The sequence below is a fragment of the Ursus maritimus genome, unplaced genomic scaffold (assembly GCF_017311325.1).
Source record: "Ursus maritimus isolate PB19 unplaced genomic scaffold, ASM1731132v1 scaffold_10, whole genome shotgun sequence".
Lineage (NCBI taxonomy): Eukaryota > Metazoa > Chordata > Mammalia > Carnivora > Ursidae > Ursus > Ursus maritimus.
The window spans coordinates 35,680,721-35,693,812 of record NW_024423344.1 but is presented as its reverse complement, the minus strand read 5'-3'; the positions used below and the strand labels follow the sequence as shown (position 1 = coordinate 35,693,812).

General features: G+C 36.5%; 1 protein-coding gene across 3 annotated transcripts in view; it reads left to right on the top strand.

The window, feature by feature from the left end:
* Nucleotides 1-13,092, top strand: part of DIAPH3 (diaphanous related formin 3) — a 475,864-nt gene that overhangs the window by 226,642 nt on the left and 236,130 nt on the right. For all 3 annotated transcript variants that reach the window (XM_040623366.1, XM_040623355.1, XM_040623377.1), the window contains one exon: nt 418-519. In XM_040623366.1, coding sequence (XP_040479300.1) covers nt 418-519 — 102 coding nt within the window. The remainder of the gene's footprint in view (nt 1-417; nt 520-13,092) is intronic.

Genomic DNA, 13,092 nt, shown 5'->3' with positions numbered 1-13,092 from the left:
AGTAGCAATATGATCATTTCTTTTACCCCCTTGAATGAAGTGTTAAAATGTTTGGCTTTGCCTGAAATTTCTGACATTTAATTCCCTAAAGCTGAAATGTAATTGATCACATTTACCCAGGTGAGAAAGCCATTGCTTTGGTGTAGGTTGAGTTTTTCTTTCTCAGTTATATAGTTAATCAAATAAACAGTCAGTAACGTTTGATCTGAATATGTAACTCTGGAGAGAGAAGAGGGAAATTGACTGCTTTCAAGATGCCAAGAATGTAGTCTAAGGCTGAGGACAAGGCTGAGGTTACCTAGAAATAAAACTAAAGATTGACTTTCTCAGTGGTTTCTTTCCCATAGTTTATTAATAAATCTTTCTAGAATTCAGGAAGCACATTTAGTAAAGATATTTTCTTGTTTTAATTTTTAGAACCTAATAAAGCATCTACCTGATCAAGAACAATTGAGTTCATTGTCTCAGTTCAAGAATGACTATAACAACTTATGTGAACCCGAGCAGTTTGCTGTTGTGGTAAGTACTGTCTGTCTTTCAGCGTTGGCTCTCCTGGGCGGGGATTTTTAGACTGTGCCACACAGGAAAGGAACTGTCCGGCCTTTTCACATCACGATTGTTTCACAAACCTTTAATGTCCATCTTGCCTTTTTTTTTTTTTTTTTTCAACCTAAGGCTATTTATGGAAAATTATCTTGATTTCAAATATATATTGAAACTATAGCCTTAGAGGAAGTCCGAGGAGTTTAAAAGTATAAACATGATTTTGTGTGTGTGTGCGTGTGTGTGTGCGCGCACACGCGCTCTATTTCATGTCAAAATGTAAGATGAAAACTGCACTCCTGTGGCAGAAGAGTATATCTATGATTTATTCTGGAGCTATGTATTCCAACATATTGCAAGAGTAACTTCAGTTTCTAGTTCTAATCGCTCACCTCCGCTCATCTCCTATTTTAGACTCTGGAATTAGAAATACAGTCTCTTTCTTGGCAAAGAAGATGAAAAATGAATATCTTTTCTAAAAAAAATCTTTGAGACAACTTGATAATCACCTTGTACCAGCCTCCTATTTTATAGAAGTTGGGGTCCGTAGAGGTGAAAATACTTGCCAATGTTATATATTAACTGAGTTGCAACTTAAAATTAGAATTTTATCAAGCTTTCTTTTTTCTCTTCTTTTTTCCTTTCATTAAATTATCATTTTGAAGTTGGTAACATTCAGTCATCATGACAATATTTTAGTGTTTCATTTTAATTTTTAAAAAAAGATTTATTTGAGAGAGAGAGAAAGAGAAACAAGCAGAGGGAGAAGGAGAAAGAGACTTTCCACTGAGCAGGGAGCCTGACATGGGGCTCGATCCCAGGACCTGGGATCATAACCTCAGCCACAGGCAGATGCTTAACTGACTGAGCCACCCAGGCCACCCATTTCTTTTTTATATGTAAGATTACTTTTTTCCCTTTTATCTTCAGTTCTATTACCAACCTCCAGGGATATGATGGAACTGCATATTTTGTAGGTAAATTTTTACAGGGCACATCATCACAGAAAAAATGTAAAACTCTTGCCATGTTTTAGTGATTTTCACAGAAGAATGAGCTCAAACTTGCAGTTATTTTAGGTATATTTAAAATAGCCAGGTTATGCCCTCCTTTGAAAATCTGGAGTTCACATCAAAGAGCCGTGATTTACAAGCGGTGTTATCGTAGGGGTCTGAAAATTAAAACAATTATATTTCCAGGTACTAGTGCTGGAGGTTATAGCTTTGATTTTAAGATGGGCCACTTCCATTTCAGGACATGTCAACTCATACTTGACCTTGAATCTACACATTCCATGCCGGGTCATACCTGATTGCAAATGGAATTTAATGTAGGAAGAGTAATGCTATTGAAAAACATCTGCTATGGACAATATGAATAGTGCTATCATATGTTGATTGTGAATATTCTTAAAGACGTTTTTGTAAGTTCTAGTTTTTGTGGTACTAACATTTTAAGACACAACTGCTTTTGTGAAGAAAGGAGAAAGAAATTTGGGGGGTAAATACAGTATATATGTATTTTGTCAAATAGTAATGTTCGTCAACTTTACCTTCTTCCATTGCAACTTTTCACCATTCCCAGTCTGTCTCCCTCTACTTCTCAGACACCTCCCCCCACCAAAAAAAGAGGGAGGAACCTGCTTAAAGTTCTAAACAATGCTTGAGAATTACCAAAAAATATGATGGACAAATTCATAGAACAGTGTAGAATGCCTGAAGTTTTTTTTCTTTTAGGTTAAAAGCTCAATATTAAGTTTCTTCAAAGAGTGGTATATTTGCAATTTATCAAGATTATATAAGTAAGTTTTTTTTTTTTTTTAGGAAGCTGATTATAATTATCATGTATATTTCTATGATTGCCATTATGCTGTTTCATTTTTAAAGTAATAGACTTATGTTGGTACAGCCACTTTGGAAAACAGCGTGGAGGTCCCTTAAAAAGTTAAAAATAGAGCTACCCTGTGATCCAGCAATTGCACTACTGGGTATTTACCACAAAGATACAGACGTAGTGAAGAGAAGGGCCATATGCACCCCAATGTTCATAGCAGCATTGTCCACGATAGCTAAATTTATGGAACATAAGAAATAGCAGGAAGATCAGTAGGAGAAGGAAGGGAAGAATGAAGGGAGGGTAAACAGAAAGGGGAATGAACCATGAGAGACTGTGGACTCTGGGAAACAAACTGAGGGCTTCAGAGGGGAGGGGCGTGGGGGATTGGAATAGGCCAGTGATGGGTATTAAGGAGGGCACATATTGCATGGAGCACTGGGTGTTATACCCAAATAATGAGTCATGGAACACTACATCAAAAACTAATGATGTACTGTATGGTGACTGACATAACATAATAAAAATTGTTAAGAAAAAATAATAGACTTAATTATGTTGTATCGAAGATGGGCTATTACCTTGAGGTAAGCTAACCTGCAGATTCCTACATGACTTTGATCTTGTAGAAAAACATTTACTCATTGACTAAACTTAGATTTAAAGTACTAATTATTTCTACCTAAAAACCATCAATGTATCACAGACAAGGAATAGGTAAGGGTTAGGATAGCTTTCGTACCCGCCAAAAGGCCAACACTTGCCTTTTCATTTTCACCCAAGAGAGACTTAATTTTAGCTTTGTGTCATCTTCAGGTTCTGTGTCCTGATAGCGATTTCTATATTGTTTTCATTTTAACAAAAATCAGTTAAGGGTAGCTCAGCCAGTTAAGTGTCTGACCCTTGATTATGATCTCAGGGACATGAGATCGAGTCCCACGCTGGGTTCCGCACTGGGCGTGGAGCCTGCTTAAGATTCTCTTTTCACTCTCTCCTTCCTCTTGCTCTCTGTAACTTAAAAAAAAAAAAAAAAAATCAGTTAAAACTCTACCATTATATTATTTGCCAGTTTAACTTTTTCTTTCATCCAGTTACATAAATTTACTAATTTGATTCATGTGAATTACAGATTTCTCAGAAAGTTGTGTTCTATTTCAATGAACATCAAAATTTGATATGATAAAGTCACCATAGTTGTTTGCATTATGTAATCAACCTTAATTCCACTAAAGAATTATGTAAAACAATAAACAAAAAGCAGCTCCACCAGGATATTGGCATTTGTTTACATTATTTTCTCTTTCATAGAAAGGTACTGTGCGAAAGTAACACATTCAAAATGCTAGTAACTAATGTCAATTGAAGACCAATTAGAATATATAAGATGTAACATACAAATTAGAAATATGTTTTACTTTTGGCATGTATTACTTAGATACAACTTTTTAGGACTCTATGTCCTGTAGAGAGTATGGTATACAAATAGGCTACTGAGAAATACCATGCCAATATATATTAAATTGTATATCCCTGAAGCTTTCTTTTTTTTATATTTTTATTTTTTAAATTTATATTTGATTAATTAACATTAATGTATTATTGGCTTCAGAGGTAGAGGTCAGTGATTCATCAGTCTTCTTTTTTCTTTTTTTTTTTTTTAAGATTTTATTTATTTTATTTATTTATTCATTCGACAGAGATAGAGACAGCCAGTGAGAGAGGGAACACAAGCAGGGGGAGTGGGAGAGGAAGAAGCAGGCTCATAGCGGAGGAGCCTGATGTGGGGCTCGATCCCATAACGCCGGGATCACGCCCTGAGCCGAAGGCAGACGCTTAACCGCTGTGCCACCCAGGCGCCCCTCATCAGTCTTCTATAACACCCAGTGCTCATTACATCACGTGCCCTCCTTAATGTCCATCACCCAGTTACCCCATCCCCCCACCCCTCCCCTCTAGCAACCCTCAGTTTGTTTCCTATGATTAAGAGTCTCTTATGGTTTGTCTCCCTCTCTGATTTCGTCTTGTTTTGTGTTTCTCCTATGGTCTTCTTGTTTTATTTCTTAAATTCCACATATGAGTGAGATCATATAATAGTCTTTCTCTGAGTGGCTTTGATATGTCTGTATTCACTCCAGGTTTTCTATAATATAGTATTTCATATGCACTTTGTTTCTCCCTTGAAACTGGAAGCAAAAATTTTTAATGCAGATACTACCACTATTCAAAAAAAGTTTTTAATGCATGAATACTAGATACAGGTACTTTTATGCTATGAAGGGTATAGCCACTCATCTGTTACTTTTAATAAGTCAGAGTCTTGAGGTACCTTCCTGAACTAATTCTCTTCGCAATCTTTACGACTGGGACATTGGCCAGTTTGAGCAGGACAGTTGCTAGGCTTTCTGAAGCTGGTCCTGTCTGTGCTGTCTAGTCTAGTTGTGATGGTGACATTTGTGGTGGTTGGCGGTCTGGTACCTTTCGGAACGGATCCTCTTCCGGTGCTATAAATTCATCGTCTAATAGTTTAACGATACCATTAAGTTGTTTTTGTAGCTGAGTAGAGTACACTTATATGTCCTATGTTTTCTGGGAGATTTTGACATATGAAAAATAATATCCCATCAAAAATCTGAAAAAGTTGTCATTTAATACTGAGAGACTAAAGGTTCTAGTCAAATGGTATTTTAAAGGAGTGCTCTGGGAGCTGGTCTATCTCTGTATCTTTTTGTGTGACTTGAATGAGACCATTTGGTTGCTGATTTTATTTGTTGTTTTAGGTTCTGGGCAGAGGACATTGAATTCTGACTGACGTGCTTAATTTGAAATATTCTTTTCCCTGGACAGTTCAGGACTCTTTTTGTTGTTGAGAAATCGGTTTATATTTGGTATGCCCTCTCTTCATGCTTTATTCAACTTAATTTTGTATCAGTAAGTGAAGAAGTGAAAATATACCTGCCTCTTTTCTTGGATTCCTTCCTTCCCTCTTCACCTCTAACACCTCCTCACTTATTCTCCAAAAATGTTTCCTACTTACCAAAGGTTGGCTCCCATTGAGTAGAACCTGATTTTAGTTGTATGACTATTTTTTTATATTTGCAGTTTCTTTGATCAGTAAACCATTAGATAAAATCTCTGTTCTCACAGTATCATGGCTTAACTGTGGGAGAAATAAGATACGTGAATATTCAGTGGGATCAGAAGATGAGCTGAAGTTTGGAAAAATGCCTAAAAATTTGCATTTGAAACTTGGTGCAGTAGATTTTCTTTGATTAAAAATTCTAGGTTTTTGAGTATTTGTCTCCACATTATTTAATTCTATTAAGCTGCCTGTTCTTCGAAGGGATTAAAACATTTACAGGAAGGTTGAATTGAACAAATGTCCTGCTCATGTTCTGTATTTTGAGCTGCCACCATTTGGTGTCACTGTAGGGCAGGGCTTTTAAACTTTGTGCAGTAGAGATCTTCGTTGTTTTGTTTTGTTTTGTTTTTTTAAATCAAAAACTGTTGTAGGAAGTTTATGCATATTTCCCTGCATTAAAAATGCCTGCTTTAAAATGTACCCTAATATTCTTGTTGTAAAACATTCAAATAACGTATAAAAATATTGAATATGATGTGGAAGTTCCTTGTATCTCACTAGCTCACTGCATTCCATACAAATTATTTTTAACATTTTGTTGGACTTTCAATCCTGTTTCTTTGTATTCACAAATATTTGCGTGTTCATATGAACATTTAGAGAAATATATTGTTCTGAAACTTTTTCATTGTAAAAAAAATTACATATTGGAGTTAGTTATTTTCATGATGTACTGGTTTTAAATTCTTTTTTTGTTTTTTAAGATTTTATTTATTTGTCAGAGAGAGCGCACAAGCAGGGAGAATGGCAGGCAGAGGGAGAAGCAGGCTCCCCGAGGAGCCAGGAGCCCGATGCGGGACTTGATCCTAGGACCCTGAGACTGTGACCTGAGCCTAAGGCAGACGCTTAACCGGCAGAGCCACCCAGGCATCCCTGGTTTTAAATTCTTGAACGGTATTTTATGGTCTCTGCTGTGACTTTTTCTTTTAATACTTCCTCGAAAGAAGGGTGGTTTGTTGGAGGGTTTTAAAATAATTTTGTATACATCTTTGTGTCTGTACTTGTCTGTACTATTCAGAAATATTATGTCAGTACCCATTAAATTATATGTTCCCAGGGCTTTTAAAAGAATAATTCTTCATTCGTCTTTCTATATGCATCTGAAGGCAGTGTATCTTAGACGTTGTGAGTATGGACTCTGGGTTTAAATCGTAGACCAGCCTGTGTGCTCTTGGGGAGTTACTTAATTTTCTGTACCTCGATTTTCTTATTTATGAAATGGGACTGTATTATTTCCTGTTGCTGCTGTAACAGATTACCCACAAACTTAGTGATTTCAAACAACAAAAGTTTATTATCTTATAATTCTGGAGGCCAGAAGTCCAAAATGGGTCATCAGGGCCGCATTCTTTCTGAAGGCTGTGGAGGGGATTTGTTTCCTTTTTCCAACTTCTAGAGGCGGCTGCTCACATTCCTTGGCTTGTGATCCAGCATCATTGTGGCTTTTGTCTTCACATCTCCTCTGACCCTCTGCTCTCCTTTTATAAGAGCCCTGTGACTATACTGGGCGTACTTGGATAACCCAGGGTAATCTCCCCCTCTAGAGATCCTGAATTTAATCACATCTGTAAAGTCCTTTTGATATGTAAAATAATATATTCAAAAGTGTTAGGGATTAGTGGTTATATATAAGGGGTCATTATTGTACCAATCACAGGGGCAGTAGTAGTGCCTACCTCCATTCTGTTCTCCTGAGTATTAAAAAATCAATATAGTGAATATGTATAAATCCTCTTATAACGATGAACTCTTTAAAAAGGTTAGCTTTGTTATTAATATTTTTTTAGGAAAGAGTCTCAGAATTTCAATTGCTAGGTTAAAGGTATTTTTTATCTTGATAGTTATTGCTAAATTACTTTTCCAAGATATATGTGTTAACGTATACTTTTAGGAACAATATATGTGTGGATTTTTTCTTTTTCTGGTACAATCACCAATACTTAATATTATCATTTTTCACTTGTTTTTATATATTTTGCTTTATATTACTTGGTTATGAGATGATATTGAAGCAGTTATATATTTATTATTTATTTTTCTTCTTAGAACTGCCTATAATATCTTTCATTTTTTTCTTTTTTTTCCTTCTAGTTTGTAGGCTCTTCTTATATAATCTTTTTGTTACTCCTTTGTAAATATTTGCAATTTTTCTTAATGCTTCTCACTTGTCTCTTTGCTTCTATTTATGATGTCTGTTGTTTTTTGGCATTTTTGAAGGTTGGTTTTAAAAGTGAGTTGAGATAAAAAAGACCCATGTTACTCACTTAATGATAGGAATGTATTCTGGGTATATGGACAAGCGTGTTCCTTGTATGTAATAGGAACATGGTTCCTTGTTTATAATAGGACCAGTTGATTCAGTTTTTAGTTTGATTGCAGGGAACATCTGTAAAGATGTAAAATGAGTGTCAAATACCACAGACTATCCTTCACTGCCTCCCTAAAATCCTTTGGTTGCTTCCCATAGCTCTTAGATGGATGTTTACAGTTCTTCAAATAGCGTTAGGTCTTAAAAAAAACATTGAAGTATAATTGACATACAATAAAATGCACGTATTTAAAATTTGTAGAATTTGATTAATTTCAACATATATGAATATACTCTTGAAACTATCACCGTAATCAAGATAATAACCATACTCTCACCCCCAGATGTTTCCTCAGGCCTTTCTAGAAGCCCCTCCTTTGCATCCACCAAGAACTCCATCTTTAATGAAGCGTTCCTGCCTCCCTTCCCTCCTCTAGTCTTGGTTTTCCCCTGTCCTTTGCCTTTCCTTAACAACTTGCTGAGCTTTGAAGGCACCATACTTAGGCCAGTTGGTATACTTCCTTGCCCCTCCCTTTTCACTTTGAGGAAGACTTCTCTGGAATACTTTCCCTATAAGATTCAGTATCCCTCCTCTTTGTTACTGTAATGTCCTGTGCCTATCTCCAAATGACTCTTATTCCCCTAGAACCTAAGTGTTCTTTTACACATGACAGTCTTCATTTATGCTCAGAATTTTCTGTAGGCTGAAGTAGCATGTGTTCATCCTCATATTTCCAACACATGGAGTATCTTCCAGCACATGGTGACCACATGATATTAGCTAAATGAATATATGAAATAAAGAAGAGAAAAACAGAAAGGAGGGAAAATATGTGGTAAGAACAATAAAATAACGAAGTTCGAAGAATTTTTTAAAGAAGATTTTGTTGTTTTAGAGCAGTTTTTGGTTCATAGCAATACTGGGGGGAAGGTAGAGAGATTGCCCATATACCCTCCCCCTACCACATCCATGACCTCCCCCATTATCAACATCCCCCCAACCCTTACCCCAGAGTGGTACATTTATTACGGTTGATGGACCTGCACTGACACATTATTATCACCCAAATTCCATAGTTTACATTACGGTTCACTCTTGGTGTTATACATTTTCTGGGTTTGGACAAATGTAGAGTGATGTGTGTCCATCATTATGGTATCAAATGGATATTGTTATTGCTCTAAAATAAATGTCTTTTAAAATCACTTTTATAAAAAGTTTTTATTTAAATTCCAGTTAGTTAACATACAGTATAGTATTAATTTCAGGTGTAAAACATAGTGATTCAACATTTCCATACAACATCTGGTGCTCATCACAACAAGTGTCCTCCTTAATCCCCATTACCTATGTCACCCATCCCCTCACCCATCTCCCTCTGGTAACCATCAGTTTGTTCTCTGTAGTTACAACTGTTTCTTGATTTGCCTTTCTCTCTCCCTCTCTCCATTTTTCCCTTTGCTCATTTGTTCTGTTTCTTAAATTCCACATATGAGTGAAATCATACAGTATTTGTTTTTCTCTGACTTATTTTACTTAACATAATACTCTTTAGTTCCATCCATATCCTTGCAAATGGCAAGATTTCATTCTTTTTTATGGCTGAGTAATATTCTTGTGTGTGTGTGTGTGTGTGTGTGTGTGTGTGTGTGTGTGTTGAAACATATACACACACCACCTCTTCTTTATCCATTCATCAGTCGATGGACACTTGGGCTGTCTCCATAATTTGGCTATAATAGGTAAAGCTGCTGTAAACATTGGGGGGCATGTATCCTTTTGAATCAGTATTTTTGTATTCTTTGGATAAATACCTGCTGATACAATTGCTGGATCATAGGGTAGTTCTATTTTTAACTTTTTGAGGAACCTCCGTACAATTTTCCAGAGTGGCTGCACCAGTTTGCATTCCTACCAACAGTGCAAGAGGGTTCCCTTTTCTCTACATCCTCACCAATACCTGTTGTTCCTTATGTTGTTGATTGTAGCCATTCTGACAGATATGAGGTGATATCTCATTGTAGTTTTGATTTGTATTTCCCTGACAATGAGTGATGTCAAGCATCTTTTCATGTGTCTGTTGGTCATCTGTATTTCTACTTTTGAAAAATGTCTGTTCATGTCTTCTGCCCATTTTTTAATTGGATTATTCATTTTTTGGGTGTTGAGTTTGATAAGTTCTTTATTTATTTTGGATACTAACCCTTTATCAGATATGTCATTTGCCAATATTTTCTCCTCCATAGGTTTGCCTTTCAGTTTTGTTGTTTCCTTTCTTGTGCACAAACTTTTCATTTTGATGTCCCATTAGTTTATTTTTGCTTTTGTTTCCCTTACCTCAAGAGACCTAAACTCATTTTTTAAAAATGAAAATGTTAAGTATTTTTGAGATAATTATTTTAATTTTTGTTAAAATGAATCTCTAGATAATGACTTCTGGCAAGAATGGGTGAATTCAAAAGCAAACCAAGTAACTTATGAGCATAAGTCTGCGTTCACCTTTTTTTAAAAAAAGTAGAACTTAACCACCCTGTGTATTGTTGCCACTAGTTCACTTGTCACAATACACTGCTGTTCTTTTGATATCACAACTACATTGGATTTTTACCTTGATGTTCTTTTAACTCAGAAGGCCATTTTTTTAAAAGTCCATTGAATATTCAGGGTACCCTGTAGAATATTTCTTATGGTACTTAGTGGTTTTATTTTATAATAGGTGTTGAGGAAATTGTGATTTGGTGTAAGAATCATGGTTTATTGAAACACCTTTAGGAAAAACTGAGCAAGAGAGGTGAGGAATCTGAAAGAGTATCTCCACTGAGCTATTGCTTTTCCAGACTAAATATCTCCAAGTCTGTCTTTCATGCTTTGGGTGTTGGTTATTTCAAGAGCTTTGCAAATGTCCTGCTACAAGATCAGTCTTGTTTCACAGCGTTATCACTTTAAAACTTAATAAAAGACATGAGGTTAGTATGATACAATTTCTTTTCCATTTTGGTTTCTTGCAATTATTTCTTCCTTTTCTCTTTGATATTTCATCTTCCATCTCATCTGTCAATGAGAGAAATCTTGCCAGTCTCTCCTCCTGGAAGATAGAGTTCTGTTTTGTCTTCTGCTTTTTGGTGCCTGTCCTGGAGTCCAAGTTCTCTCAAATTCCGTGATGCTTTAGACAGCACTTTGGCAAACTCATCTGCAAATCTTTCACTACCCAGGGAGGACATTTGTTTAGAATAATAAATGATTATAACTAGATTCATAGCTATTTAAATCTTAGAGGTCTGCTTCTCTTAAGATCCTAACCATTCAGCTGTTGTTCAGTTATTCTTGTCACTCTGCTTTGCAACCTTCTTGACATGCTTCTACCAGGATCCAGGACTTAATATAGGCTCGCTAGCACAGATGGTTTTTCTTTCACCTAGTTCAAGGCTTATTAATTTAGCTTGCTTTCAATTCTCATTGATTTGCAGCTAAAATTCTGCAGACATTTAGTAACTTCCATAATTTTTCTCATGCTCTGATTTTTGTCTTCCATCACCTTCAGTAGTTTAAGCCAAAATAGTCACAATTCCATTTGAAGTTTTAATTAAACTTATAGAAATTTTGTTGGTGTGAGTAGTTACAATCAGTTGTCAGCTGGAAGGTATTTTCACCTTGCCCACTTTAATATTTTCTTGGAAGATCTTGTTCCAGACAGATTCTCTTGTAATTCTTCCTGCACCGACACAATGGAGTTAGACATTGGCAAAACTTTTAAAAGTCCACTTACGTCTTCTCTTTACAAGTTTAACAGGTAGTACAAAATAATGTGTAACAGATGTATCAATTAAACCAAATATACTGAAATATACAGAAAATTAGAGGTTTTCTTATGGTTGAACTTAACATGGCTTCACTGCCAATAGATTGAGTATATTTAAGAACCATTCTAATATTGATTTGAGCTTGCATTAGATTCTTACAAAATGGCTCCAGGTAGCAATTTCTCCATTAGTGTAGGCCCTGGCCTTCCGATGTTAGAGGGGCTTAGATAGCTAGATATTTTATGGAAGAATTGTGACCTCGAAATTGTATTGGTAACTGCAGCACCATATATCTGATCTTTTTATTTTAATACCTTGTCTCCTGAGGTTCAGAAATGATTCATTCATTTGTGCATTTGATAAATATTTATTGACTACTTACTGTGTACCAGGCATTGCTCTAGGCCCTGGATGAAGTGCATTGGACGTGTCTCTTATTCCTTGTTGGTGTTACATTTCTGAAGATGATAACAATATACACATAAACAACATAATGTAATATCAAGTAATAATAAATACTCCCCAGGAAGTGGTGGGGTGAGGGTGCGTGTATGTGTGTGTGTGTGAGATTAACGAGGCTAGAAGAGATAATATTTAGCCAAAGCTCAAGTGACGGTAGTTAGCTCTGTGGCTGTCTTGGGGAAAGCATGTTATAGTGGAGGAAACCACAAGCACCAAGACTTTGAGGGATAAGTGAGTTTGGTCCAGCCAAGGGCAGTGGCTGTGCAGAGTAAGGAGGAGATGAAGGGGGGTGTAAGGGATGAAGTTAGACCACCTGGGCCTTGGAGCCATGCGTGAGGCCCGTGAACTTTATTCTAAGAAAGCCATCAGAATTTGAAATAAGTGAAATGATCAGCCTGATGCTTTATGAGAATTGTTCTGGTAGCTGTGTGGGGGAACAGGTTGTGGAGAGGGGGCATAAATTGAAGTCAGTGGCCAGTTAACAGGCCCTTCTCATGATCTAATGATGAAGGTGAGAAATAGTGCTGGCTTGACAGGCTGGATGACACTGTCACTGGGGAGAAATGGTCAGATTCTAGATGTATTTGGATAGATGGGATTCTGGATATGACAAATCAGGCTGCCTCCAAAGTTCTTGGCCTGTGTAATTAGAAAGATAAGCATTTCCAGTCACAGAGATGAGGAAAGGCTTCCAAGAGGAACAGACTGGGAGGAGCATCACTTAACAGGTCTGTAGACCTCCGAGTGGACATATGAAGTACGTAGTTGGGATGTAAGCTGGGAGTTCAGGGCTGGAGGCATAAACTTGGGGCCATGGTATTTAAAGCTGTGGCTCTGATGAGATCACCTAGGGAGTGAATTAGAAATGCAACGCAGGAGGCAGCGAAGGGCAAGGCAAAATATGCAAACCCTACTGTGTTTTTTTGTTTTGCTTTTTGGGTGTTTTTTTTTTTTCCCCAATCTTCTCCCAAGAGAGACTCACCATCAGCAAGGTTTTGTTTGTTTT